The 13994-nt window shown below is 36.6% G+C and overlaps 1 protein-coding gene across 2 annotated transcripts; it reads left to right on the top strand.

Moving 5' to 3' along the window:
- Window positions 1-5804: 5804 nt before the first annotated feature.
- VCAM1 (vascular cell adhesion molecule 1) lies at window positions 5805-13146 on the top strand. Of its 2 annotated transcripts, XM_086617767.1 has the most exons (8): window positions 5805-5868; window positions 6610-6888; window positions 7631-7948; window positions 8592-8864; window positions 9519-9782; window positions 10230-10496; window positions 11997-12263; window positions 12986-13146. In XM_086617767.1, the coding sequence occupies exons 1-8, from the start codon at window positions 5805-5807 to the stop codon at window positions 13144-13146; spliced, it is 1893 nt and encodes a 630-aa protein (XP_086473893.1). The 2 variants fall into 2 exon arrangements, with proteins under 2 accessions (XP_086473893.1, XP_086473894.1); XM_086617768.1 differs by lacking the exon at window positions 11997-12263.
- The last annotated feature ends 848 nt before the right edge of the window (window positions 13147-13994 follow it).

The raw sequence follows: 13994 nt of genomic DNA on the forward strand, positions 1-13994 counted from the left end.
TTTTGCTACTGCAAAATGCTTTCACTTGGATACTTGTCATTTTGGCTTGACAGAGGTAAAAATTCATTCATTCCTTCTTGTTTCTCTTTGGAGGGTCATTTTCTTTAGAACTTTCAGTCCACTTCCAGAGAGGTAAAAGTGGAAATATCGAGATAAAAGAAAGATTTTCTTATGTGTCTTAAAAAAAAAAAAAAAGAAAAATTGAGCAGTCCCTGTAATCCTCACCCATATGGAAGATTCAGAAATTATGATTCTCGGATCATGCAATGTTAAGTCACTTAATTCCTTTCTGATATCTGTGCAATATTTATACCTGTTAGTGAGCCAGTCCACTGTGGAGCTACGAAGGTAACACTTATATAATGCAGTGCAGCAAAAATAACATCTATACGGCTGAACACAGCTCTTCAGAATATGAACCATTGTAAGAGAATAAAGAATGTAGTCTGTGATAGACAAGTTGAAGGATCATCAGTTAGTAGCTGAGCAGTTATTAGTAGCCTGTCTAGGCGAATCCAAGTTCTGCATTTGTTCCAGCTGGAATGATCTGTTGCAGACCTTGCTCTCATCATTCTCCTTTGTCTGTCTGGGTCCATAGGGACATACATGTACCTCATGACTGAAGAGCAGAAAGGAGGTGGGAAATAGGAAAGTGACTGATCTCCGTTTTCCCAAAGTCAAGGACCTACAAGTGCCTTGGATAGCAGCTGCTGGTAAGTAATAACAAAGCTTGGTCAAAAAGTTCTCCACCCTTTTCTTGATTAGCTTCATCAGATCATGTGAAATGCTGGCCTTAATGAGGTACATAATGATATTTAGTGATATTGGAATTTCAGGTAGAGTGTTGGGGGAATTAAGTAACTTGGTCATATCCCAGGTGCTAGCCAGCATCTGTGCTTGGACCCAAATCCTGCTCTATTTTTTTTTACTCTGAGCATTTTGAATGAGTTTTGTCTGAAAAGCTATAATTTCAGTGAGAACAAATGACTTTGACATGTCTCAGTACATTTGGCTCAAAATAAAAGTAGATCTGAGCTCTCAATTCAAAATTCCCAAAGAGATTTTGAATACTCCAAGGCTTGTATTTGAATTTGGCTCTTGATATATACCGCAGAATATTTCAAAAAGGAAACTTTTTTTTACATATGTCACTACGAATAAAATAGAAGCTCAACTACCCAAAGTAAAAAAGTTTGATTTACAGTACAGTACTTGGCACTCAAATGTGTGGATTTAAAGGCTATTCAACAGTTTCGCTTTTGGATCCAGCATCACTAAAATCATACTTTCTTTTTTTTACAAATAAGATTTGGAATTTCCACAGCTTGTTTCTTGCCAGCAACAAGAGACTAAGATAAAAAGTAGGGAGTTTTTTCTCTAATGGCTTCTATTTATTTTTTAGATGAACTTCTTGTTCCTTCTGTGAAGTTAAATAGGCAAAGCCTCTGAATAGAAGAAAATAAGAAATTAGCTATTTCGTAGCCTATGCAAGTTATCATACTTTTGTATTATTTTATCTGGCATATTTGCGCATTCTGAATGCCTTCAGACTAACAAAACAGGAAGTGTCCCAGGTGGGAAGCTGGTGCCTGAGAAAGACAATGAACGAAGTAGAGGAGTATTTCAGAAATTCCAGAAAAGGGAAAGAAGCAAATTATAAAACTTTCTCAAGTTGTTTCTTTTTTCCCTTTTTTCAATAGATGACAAGTTAGATGTGGAATACAATTATAAGGTGTGGTGTGGGTTACAGGGTAACGCCTTGGTGTTCTTTTTGCATCTAGGAACAGTTACAACTCCTGAAACAGACGCAACCCTTTAAATAGATCTCCATGTAGATCTCATCCTTCCCATCTGGAGATGAAAATTATAGGTAGTCAGTGGTGCTCTCTTCCCTCTCTTGGAGGCTATACAGAGGTTGCATTATTGTCAGGTGATGAGAAAGAAGATGGAGGGAGTTAGAGAAAGCAAAGGGTCAGGGAAGCTCTGGGAACCAAAAAGCTGGTAGGCACCGAGGAAGGAAAGACAGTACATAACCCGTATAGCAGGCTGTTGAGGTTGCTGAGAACTGAAAATTTTAAGGCTGGCAAATCATTATCTGCTGTATAAGCCATGTAGTCAGCAGTATTCATACATGTCCTCCAGGTTCATGTTTTGTCAGTTACTTGATCAAGATATGACTGTACTAAAGGTACATTGCATTACCTTGGATGTGGTGCCTGAAGGGCATTCCTTCTTTGTGAAGGCAAATACGTTTTCCCTCCAAGAATAGTTCTCATTTGAGTTACAGCACATTCCCCTTGCTTTTACTCTTTAGGCATGATCATACGGTGGATGTATCAGACATTCTTTGTGTAGGGTGAAAGCTCTTCATCCCAGCTGCTTCTATAAAGCATCAGAAACTCTGTAAGAGGCTTTCTTATACTGCAACATTCAGTGCACATCCCAAGGAGATCTTTCATGAGATGAGTGAGGGCTGCAGTTTGAATGGGGGACCTAAGTATGAACTTGCTGTGATAGCTCTATGACCTGAGGCTGAAGAATTGTTGAGTCAGACTTAGCTGCATCTTCTCACCTGAACCGCACAGCACAGTACATTAAAAATGCAGGAAGGACGTTAGAAATGTTGGATAACTAACATGTTGCATAACATGCATTTTTTTCAAATAATTCATTAAAGTATCAAGAACTTGTAATCTCTTTTGACTAGAGGAAATTAATTGAAGTTCATCATATAGGTTTTTAGCAGGGTTGTGGAAGTATGAGTTAAAGCAAATGCTTAGCACAGTTCTGAAATGCTTTTCTTTTCTCATGTTCCAGAAAAGTCTGAAGTAAGTTTCAGTTTCCTGAAGGACAGCTGTATTTTCTGATGCTAGGCCAAAAATGATGTGTTCAGTATTTCCAAACTCCCTCTGAGACACACAATTGTTTTATCTTTGTTTGTCCATCAAAGCCTAAGAAGAGTCTCTTTTGATTACTAGATGTATTGAAGAACATATATTTATATCTCAGTGCTTAATTCTTTTACTCTCTTTTGCCTTTAGTAATATTTGTGTAATACTTGTTACATTCCGGTCTTCATTACACCCTGCATGCCAGTTGTTCCTGTAATACTTGATCTCACTGTGGCTCTAGATGCATCCTCTATTCTTATCCCCAGCATCCTCCTCCATGCCATTTGAATCAAAAGCTAGATTATCTGAACTCTTGAGGTCAACTGCAAAAACTTGTCAGCTGATCTCTATTTGTTTTCAGACAGAACAACTAGTTCTGAAAATAAGCACACTTGATACCCATTTTCCTATTTGCAGGTTGATGCTGAGGGTAGCAGAAGCAACAGTAAAATACATGTTCTTTTTAAAATACATAGAAGACCCAAATTTGAAGTTAAGTAAAGAAGAAGTTTTAAGAAATTTTTTCATTTCTTGGCAGATCTGCACTTCCTTTAATAGTATGTGTTGGCTAAGCTTGCTCTTACCTATACTGTCTGAGTTAAATTTGTCTGATCACTCAGTATAGTAGTCATTCTGGTAAGGATCCAACTCCAGTAAAGTTAATGGCAGCTGTCCAGTTTAATTTACTGAGCTGGATCAGAGTTATTTCCCTTTTCATGTTATCTGATTAAGAACTTGATTACAATTTTTCCAGCATGCGGATATGGCCTCCTATGTTTATATTTTTGTGTGTCTAGAAACTGGTTTCCCAGAAAAAGGGAAATTTTGCCTTTTCTCCTTCAGTTTAGCCTATGATTATTTAAGCAGTCAAAGCAGAAGAGTTTCATTTCTTGCTTCTCTCTGCCTATGATTAAAAAGTATTTGCAACTGAACTAAGACAGTACACTTTTCTTCAACAAAACTTTTTTCTGTGAACTAAAATCACATTCTGTAGATGTTACCTGCTCTGGATAGATTTTTTTTTTTCCTTCCTCCTCCTGTAATAAAAACAATGTCAATGATAACAAAAACAATATATTATGGGAGAATCCACTGTGGCAGTTCCAGTGAATTTCAACTTTAGTGACTTTTAGTTAGGCACTGCTAGGTGCCTCGGATTTCCCTGTTTTATTATCTTCTGGGTAATTCTTGGATTGTCCTGTTCAGTTATTTCATATTTCTGAATATTGTTGTTAATTATTATTATTTTGAAGACTTACTTTCTGCCTGAGATCACAATTTTATCTTCCCACAATCATTACATCCCTTTTATATTTATGAGTTTATGATAAGTGTATGAAAAAAGTGGTTGATGCTTCTTATTCTACCTAGTGTGTTTTTGTAGCAGCTTGTACTGTCCGGCTATCATTTGATGAGGATGAAAATGTAGGGGCAGCTGCAGTCAGGGAAGATGCAGAAAAAAGTAGTTCCCAAAGAAGACACGCTGCCTGTAGGCCAGCAGGAACCTTGTGTCCTCTGGTACTACTCTCACCTGAACATGGTATTTTGGAACTAGCATTAGATTGTTAACCATAAAATCTGCTTGACTCAAAAAGCATTATGTTGATGTAGTGCCAGCTTTTCAGCAATTAAATTTCTTTAGCATTTACAGCATTGTTAACTTTAGCCTTTGTTTTTCCAAGTTATTACTCATTTACTAGATATTTGAATCTTTGCTGTTTATAAAATATACTGTATGGTGACAATATTTCATAGACATCAAATGACCAAACTGTTACATACCAAATGATTTGCCAGAGACATTTTAAAAACATATATGTTTTGGTTTTAATTTCTTGCTGCTTTTATTTAGTGTTCATAATTGACCAATATGAACTACTTGAGTATTTGAACAAATAAACGATTGAGATTTGGAAACCTTTACCAATTTTTTGAATTCATAGCATTTCCCAATTTAAAATTAAACACTGAAAATGTTGTTTTACTTTTTTCATAATGTTGTCGCTATATTAGCCAGTAATAGTTGTCCATGGAAATATTCCAAACTGGATTTGTATACCTACTGGAAAACAAATGCTGAAAATAATCCCAGAGTTGTATTATCAACCGCTGTATTTCAATTGTACACAAGCAGGACACAAGACATCCGAGAGACATATCAGTAATGTGATGCATACCAGTAGCATCTTGAAAGAGGGACATTTTAGAGACATTTTAAAGGAGAATTAGGAAAATTAGTTCATTCAGTTCAGCCAAACAGAGTGAGCCTGATTCAAGCTGATCAAGTCAGATCTCCAGATTTCTGTTATCTGACTTATTTCTTCATTTTTAGGGATCAAAATACTTAGGAACGTGAGTAACATTATCTCTTAAACTGGTAGCACGGTTTTCAGAGGGAATACTGAGTTAGGTAAAGTTGTTTTCAGAATTGAGCGTTCTTAGAAGTATTCTCAAGACTCAGCCCTACAAAAATATTTGCACTGAAAGCATACCTGAATAACGTTTCCATCGGAGATACAGTGCCATTCCATTACTTGGAATTACCCACATTGTTTCATTTTGTAAGCTGTTGCAGGACCATGTCTTGACTTAGCCTTTTAAGGTCTAGTAGGCACTGTATGATGACAAATGTTCTTATTTATTGTTTTCTTGGGCTTTAAACTCTGCGTTACCAAAAGCAGCAGAGGGCGCTGAGCCCGCTGGCACGGCCCGATAGGGACCTCTTCCTCCCTGCTCTGGATTTCCCCGTCCAGGGATTTCCCACTCCCCTCCGTGGAGAGCCTTTTTAAAGAGTGCCCTGGCTCCATTCTAATAAACTGTTGCAGAGCAGCAGGATCTCACTGTGCTTCTTCACAGAAAACAGACAGCAAGGCTTTTGAATTTACTTTCCTTACCTAGTAACAGCAATTACACATGTTAAAACAGATGGGAAGAACAAGCCAAGCTGTGCTAATAATTTTGAATGTGTTAATGACTGGTAAGTCGAGGGGTGGGAGGGGTTGTTTGCTTTATTTAATTTTGTTTTTCGCATTTAATTTTGTTAAGTGTAAACTGACCTACAATTTACTGTTTGATCTGTATTTCACTTTGTTCTAGTTGCTTTTATGTTTCAGTGAATACAACTGCCAATTAAGTAACTCTGTCAAAATGTCAGGATGCTTTTTTTGATATTTACTTTGAGCTTTTCTGTGCTCTGCAATGACACAGTCTTTTTCTTATTGAGTTTGCTAAAAGACAGTCTAGGAGACAACTGCAGTATATCACTGTATGTTTGATTTTTACTGTCATCCCTGACAGTCAAGTTTGGTACTAAATGTCCTGTTGAAGGTGATTGTGCCTTGTGTCCTTGCTATCTTACTTGCAATCTCTCCCCTCAAATATTACAGAGTTTTAGAACCAGATCCAACTGACAAAAAAAAAGAAAGTTATATTGTGCCAATGAATTTATTTTCACTGACAGCATCAGATTTATGCCATTTTATACATGAAAACTGTCTGTTAGAGTCATCTAAGTCTGTATTATCTTTGACAAAAATAACCATGTTTGTGGGGTATTTTGGTGATGTAAACCACTGTATGAGCTTTATTAGTTTAACCTCCACTCAACTGAAGAGTGACTTGAAAAGTAGTGACCTCGTGTCACAGTAGAACGTGAGAAGAAATGGGAAAATAAATGTTGAGAATGCCGCTGAGTTTATGTATGTTCTCCCCATTGTAGCTAAAGCTTTTGAAATGGAGATTATACCTGCTAACAGCATTGTTGCACAAATTGGAGAAACACTCAGACTCACGTGCAATACTACTGGCTGTGCATCACCAAGATTTTCCTGGAGAACACAGATGGACAGCCCCCTTGGAGGAACAGTGAAGAACCACAGGACATACTCTACCTTGACTATGAATCCAGTTAGCATTGTGAATTCTCATGATTATCTGTGTACTGTCTTCTGTGATGAGAAAGAGAAAAAAGAGAAAAGTATCAAAGTTGAACTTTACTGTAAGTAAAAATGTAAAGTTCTCTTTAAGTAGTACAAGTCAGTTGAAAGTCAGTAATTGTTTTCAGATATCATGGTTGGTAGTTAACTGATAATGCTAGGATAGTGAGTCTGCTATAGCTCAACATATATTTCCTTGTTAGATTCCTGTATCTGTCTGTTCCGAACTCCTCCTCAACCCCTTTCTGCTTAGTTTTGTGTACTTAAGGTAGTACATACTGGTCTTATTTATTCTTATTCTTGATAATTCTTAAAAGCCAAAACATAGACTCCGCAAAACATTCACAGAGCTGGGGAAAAAAGCAAACAGCCGATGCGGTTGAGATGGATGTATTTGGGAAACCTGCCAAGTGCAGAGCACCTAATCAAAGCCTTTTTAGTTTGCAGGGGAATGATTCAGATGTCTAAACCTACCAGCACAGAAAACAGGATACCAGCAATGTATGGATTGCTCTGAATCTCTATTTCAGGCAGCTGTATCGCTGCCTAGGTGCCTTGCTGGATCTTACTAGATCATTTGTGATCATATTTCAACAATTATACAGATATAATTCCTGTTAGTATGTGAACTGTTTATAAAAGACCTGTATGTCTTCATATCAAGATATGTCTTGTAATAAAGTTGGCATAATGTCATGTTCTGAACACCTCTAAACTCAAGATATTTGATATCTGGATCTTGCTTTTATGTTGACCCTAGAGTTTATCTCTGCTACACTAAAGAAATTGATTTTATTCTTTTAGCTTTCCCCAGTGATCCTATCATTGAAATCAGCCCATCCTTAGTTGCTGGAGAACCAGTCACTGTCATCTGTAAAATTCCTGATGTGTATCCTTCTGATCACCTGGAAGTATTCCTAAAGAAAGAGGAACATATTCTTCATGAGGCAAATTTTTATGAAGATGCCAGCACAAATACAGAGACCAAAACTGTGACATACTCATTTAAGCCCACAGCTGAAGATATTGGGAAAAAGATTACCTGTGTGGCCAAGTTACCAATTGCTAATATGAACTTTGAACCCAAAGAAAGAGTAACTTCTCAGAAGCTGAATGCAAACTGTAAGTATTTTTATTCTAGGACTTTAACACCAAGTCCTGTTTAATGTTAAGTTTCATGGAATGGGTTTATAAAGCGTGTGCTATAAATCATTTGTAATCTGCCTTTCTTGTCTATATTATTTAGGTAGACAGTCTATTGTATTCAGCTGAATTCTGTTGTATTGAGCTGAATTCTGTTGTATTCAGTAACAGTCACTGAGTCATTAAATACCCACTGTTTTTCATGACAGAAGTTAGGCAATGCTTTAGTAATTCCTCTTCCACTCTCTTCCTTGGGCACTAGTGCTCAGTCAGAAAGTAAAGACCACAAGAAAAATGGCAACATGCAGATAAACAATTGCTTTTTAAATTGCCATTCAATGCTTAGCAGTTCCAAAATTATAGTCACAAACAATAGGGAGACAAATATAAGAGTAAAAAAAAAGGTAAAAAACATGTACACATTTTGTCTAGCTTAGCTTTCAGAGCTGCAAGCTAAGTGTCTTATCAGGTCTGGAAAAATTGTTCCACTGTGTTACTGGAATACACATTATTCATTTTTTCTTGGTGTTGTGTGAAATGTACCTCTAGAGAAGCTAGAGTTAAAAATATACGTGTCATTCTTCATTAACTTACTGAACTTCTCTATTTTGTTCTCTTCCAGTTGGTCCGCAAAATACTATCATTACTGCTTCTCCAGGCAGCTCACCAATGGAAGGAGACCCTCTAAAACTCACTTGTGTGACTGAGAGCAATCCACCACCACAAATAGTTTGGAGAAAACATCTGGCTGATGAAAGCATTCAGCATCTGATAGAAAACAATGTCCTTTCTATTCCCCATGCCCGTTTCACTGATTCAGGACTGTACATTTGTGAAGTAATTAATCTGGTAACTAATAAAACAGAGAAAGCAACTGTGGACATTGCTATACAAGGTACAAGTCTTCCTGAATTTAACTCGTATTATCCAGTACTCAACTGTCAGCTGCCTGTTGGATTGGAGGATGCTGAAACACTGAAAATCAGGAAATTATGGGGCCTTCCTTCTTACGTATTCAGGATTTAGCTTTCAATTTACTGCTGCTCTTCATGGGCTGTCTTTTTCATTTCTGTGCTTAATTTTCATCTAATTCTAGCTGTACTGCAGTTGTACATGCATACTTTCATACATTTCCTGCAATGTAACTCTCAAAGTGATAAAAGAATCGGAAAATGGTGGAGGGGAAACACCTGATATTTCCTTGAAATGCTAATCATAGAATCACAGAATTCTATGGAACTATCACTGGATAATGTACATACCAATTTCACAGGGACATAACAGTCTCCTTCTTTGAACCAGTAGTTGTAGTCATTAGTAGTAAATTTAGTAGTCATTTAGTAGCAAAAACTATTTGGTAAATCGTTGTTGTTATTAGTATTATTATTATCATAATTGTTATTACTGTTTTATTAGACCCAAAATTCTCAGAGTCTGGGCCAAAACCAAAATGAACAGTTCCTTGGGCGAGCAATTAATGCTTTCTTAAAACCCTCTCTGTCTTTAGTACTTTTGCATAAGTATAACAGCCTTTTTTTTTGTCATGCAGGTGCTCCAAATATTGCAAAACTCTCCATTGAGCCTTTTGCAACAGTTCAAGAAGGAGAAAATGTTTCCATACAATGTTCTGCTGAAAGTAACCCTCCTCCCAAGATTATTTTAAGGAGAAAATCTGACAGTGCAGACATGGGGCCTTACAGTGAGGGGAGAATTCTCCTTCCATCTGTGACATTCTTAAATGGAGGAGACTACGAATGTGTAGCAGAAAATAAGTTTGGAAAAAGTAAAAGTGAAATAACACTTACTGTGGCATGTACGTATATGTAATGTTTTCCCAATCATTTAAAAATAATTAGTTAGTTATCCACTTATTTCGTCGACAAATGTAACCATCAAACTAAACAAAACCCTGTGTGTAGAAAAAAATCAGCATAGTCCTCTGCTCTTCCCCAGAGAAAGGAGCAGTGCTGATGAGCAAAAGAAAGATATTAAATCTTTAATGTAATGGCAGTCTTAAGTCAGGATCTGAGTGAGTGAGAAACTGATCTGCCTTCTTAACATTCTTGGTTAGAAATAATCAGTTAGTACGTTTAGACTATAGAGAGTTTGTATGGAAGCTCTGATCCTGTGTGTTTTACTTATTCTGAGAATGAAAAAAGAGATTTAACTTTGGGAAGCTGACAACCTGTTATCCAGTAGGACGTGTTGGATCCATCTCTAAAATTCCAGTGATTATTAATGACAGGATTCTTCCTTTCAGACGGACCAAGGAATACCATGATCTCTGTTACCCCTGCTACTGCTGTTAAAGAAGGAGAAACTGTGACGATGAATTGTACTAGTTCTGGTAATCCAGCTCCAGTGATCTCTTGGAAGAAAAAGGCAGCCACCGGCGAGTCTGAGAAAATTTTTAAAGATGCAACATTAACTATAAAGAACATAAAAAGTCACGATCTGGGGCTTTATGAATGTGAAGCTTACAACCAATTTGGCAAAGAAGAAAAAGCTGTGAAATTACTTGTTCAAGGTTAGTAGAACAAGACAGAACACAATTTTTCTGTTTTATATATTTTAGGTCCAGATATCATTCTGTGAAGGACAGAGGAATTGTGTCTTTGATGTCAATGGAGTTAAAAGGTAGCCCTAATGTCATTAAGTCATTTAGGAAGCTTTAAACAATGAAGAGTGAAATCTGCCTTAGTACAGATAGCTTATGCAAAGTTCTCATGTCAGTTGAGCTTCCATCACTCCTTCTGAGCAAATGTACGCATGAGGCAAAGAAGCTATGCAGTGCCTATATTCTCTTCCAAATAGGTTTCAGTGGAGGATCCAGATACCCACATACAAAAGATTCAAAGAGAAACTACACGCTAAAACTTATCTGTGGAGGGACTGTATTACAGCCCCTTGGCTCTCCTTTAGGTTAGGGCTCTGTTTCCTGTTCTCGCAAGCTGCATTTAAGCTATACCAAATGCTAAATCCTCAACCTGTGTGCAATGTTAAGCCGACTTCTCTACTTTAGCCCTGCTGCTTCTCTATTGCATGGCAACAGCGTATAGCTTAGAGATCACTTCTGCCACTAATCCATCTCTCTTCCTTATTCTTTACTATTTTTGTAACTGCACCAAAAAATACACTTTCAGTTTTCCCTTCAAGCGCAGTGATACAAGGAGAAAGTGTCACCATCTCTTACACCTCTACAGATGTTACATTTGTTCAGGGTACTCTCTGAAAGAAAATAGGTGATGGGATCACAATCCTTGAAACAGTAGATAGCAAATATACCCTAGACAGGGCCCAGCTAAAGGATGCAGGAACATATAAATGCATATGATTAATGAACTGGGAAAGCAGTCTCAGCACATAGCACTTTATGTCAAAGATTAGTTAAAGTAGCTAATGTACGCAGTTAATATTAGGATTTGTTTTGTGAATGATATCTTCACTTCAATTCCATTAAGAATTGTCTTAAAAAAAAATGAAATGAATTGCACAGGTTCTTGTGATAAGTGGAATGATCCTAGTGTTAATGAAAACTTCTGTCCAAAATGGCAGACACACAAAATAATTGCTGCTTCAAAATTTTTTGTAGTTCCACTTCCACCTTTGAAAACAGGATGTAAAATTGTGGAACCTAGTGAAAAAAATACTGTTCCAGGACTCCTTCCTTTGCCTTTTCTATTTCTCTTCTGTCGAAAGAGGACAGGAACCTCTAGGTCTGTTGGTCTGTGCCCTTTCATGAACTCAAATGAATAAATAATTTAAAATAAGAAAAAAAGAAAAGGCTTCCGATAATGTAAAAGATACACAACATACTGTAACAATTTATAAAATGTTCTTTCTGTCAGCTGCTGTTGACTGCAGTGTGTGAAGGACAGCTAGTGACAGAGTAGTATCTAAAGCTATGTGCTTGAATACTATAGTGAATCCATTTACTGGATTAGTACTTTGTGTGTACAAGCTGCTGATACTTCATGAGCTTTTTGCTTCTGTTTGTTGCTAAATCCTGTCTTGCATTTCTTTTCAGTTCCTCCTCAAAATATTACTGTGTTAGTATATCCATCAGAAAATGTTAAAGAAGGAGAAAATGTCACTATTACATGTAGTGCATACAGTAACCCACCATCACAGATGGTCCTGAGAAAAGCCCATCAGAAGAAAGAAATTATTCTGCCATCAAGGAATGGAACCTTTGTACTCTACAATGTCACCAAAAATGATACAGGCAGATATTTGCTTGATGTTTTCAATGAGGTTGGAAACAATATCAAAGTGATTGATATAGCTGTTGCAGGTAGGTAGATCTATTGCCTTAAACTTATTTTGTTTGTACTTTCTAATGAATTTTGTGTCAAGGTGAACACAACTAATTCATGGCTGATCCTTGCACAACAATACTGCAGTTATCCTAAAAACCAACGCAAAGCAAACCAAATAGTAGAGCACCTTGTGAGAATAAGCTGTATTTAACCTCCTTTCAGTGGGGATGTTATTGTCTCTCTTGGCTGATTTGGTGCAGTAGCTTTAAGGATAGGGCCAGAAAAAGGCGGATCCTATCCACGTTTCTGTCCACATGCACAAACACTGAGACTAATCCAAAGAAAACTCTATTTCACAAAAAAATCTGAAGATTGAGCTTTTTAAACATGACCTTCTCCCGAAGAGTTGTTTTCAGGAGGTGGGAATGTCCTGAAATGTTTCCTGGGTAAAATACGTGATATTCCTCTTGTATTCTTTATGAACGCCTTGATATTCTTCGTTGTAGATGATATCAGATAGTTTTGAACTTGTGTAGCAGATTCAAGACCGAGATAGTAGCTAGGAATTAAAGTGTGTAATATGGAGTTACTAAAGAAAAAAGCATAAGGAAAACATTTTGAAATGTGCTTTGTCCATGAAAAGAGAAATAGTGTTCCAAATGAAGGTCATTAATAACACTGCTTTTACAGTAATATACACGTATTTATTTCAATCAGTTTTTACACAACTTTTTTCTCCTTTTGTCTCCATTTTCAGGAAGATTGGAAAAAACAGATCAAATGATACCACTGATTGTTGCATTCTCCTGTGTAGCAGCAATAGCAGTACCTGTAGCTGCAATTTTGTTCTACGTGTCAAGAAAAGCAAAGATAAATGGATCATATAGTCTTGTTAAAGCACTCAGGCTGAAAGTGTGATCACATGAACATAAGTCTAAATTCATAATAAGCAATGTTATTTATTGTTGTGACTGGTTCTACTCTTCTATAACATATGATAAGAGACTAAGAACATCGCCATGTGATAGCAAATGGATTTTTTTTCATGTTTCGATAAGTATTTCAGTATTTAAATTAAAGGGAAAGCTAGTATCCTCTCCTAGAGATTGGTAAATCACTTCTGTGTTGAAGCATGCTGAACAAAGAGTTCCTTGGAGAACTAGGTTTGTACATAGTGTATAATTTGTGTTATAAATATGTTCAACCAAATATCAGTTTATAAAATTGCAGTCTTACTGCAGCTGTACAGAGAAATGTTGTTAATTCAAAGATATAAATCAGCATTACTTGAGCTGATCAGATGATAATATTTTATTTTGTATTATTCTGTAGAGTAAATGTTTTTAATATAATTTGTGTGCTTGTGGTGATGTTGGGAAATTTTCTCTTTTCAGTCATACTACCATAAACTCTGTACCTTCAGTGAAGTTACATGATTGCTGGGCTATGCATTTCTAATTAATTTAAATTAATTTAAGATCTCAAGGCTCATTTGTGAAACATTTTATTTTAAATATTATTCAGAAAATGTCTGGGATTATAGTCTAGTTAGTTTTAGGACAGCTGAGGTGTTTTTGTAGGGTTTAACCATGCTCAAATCAATGTCAGAATTCTGTTACTTCATGATGAGCCAAATCAGACCCATCATTTAGAATATAACCTACCAGTAGGTTTCTTTGACTAGATCTCCCTGGTGATTCTTGGTTAAGAGTGTGTCAGAATATACATTCCTATGGAAGGAACCATTGCAAACTATTATCCCTAGC

Source organism: Tauraco erythrolophus, chromosome 10 (genome assembly GCF_009769465.1).
Source record: "Tauraco erythrolophus isolate bTauEry1 chromosome 10, bTauEry1.pri, whole genome shotgun sequence".
Lineage (NCBI taxonomy): Eukaryota > Metazoa > Chordata > Aves > Musophagiformes > Musophagidae > Tauraco > Tauraco erythrolophus.

Coding starts and splice junctions, on each gene's coding strand:
- VCAM1 (XM_086617767.1), top strand. CDS start 5,805: ATGTTAAAACAGATGGGAAGAACAAGCCAAGCTGTGCTAATAATTTTG. Junction 6,889..7,630: donor TATCAAAGTTGAACTTTACT/GTAAGTAAAAAT, acceptor TTATTCTTTTAG/CTTTCCCCAGTGATCCTATC. Junction 8,865..9,518: donor TGTGGACATTGCTATACAAG/GTACAAGTCTTC, acceptor TTTGTCATGCAG/GTGCTCCAAATATTGCAAAA.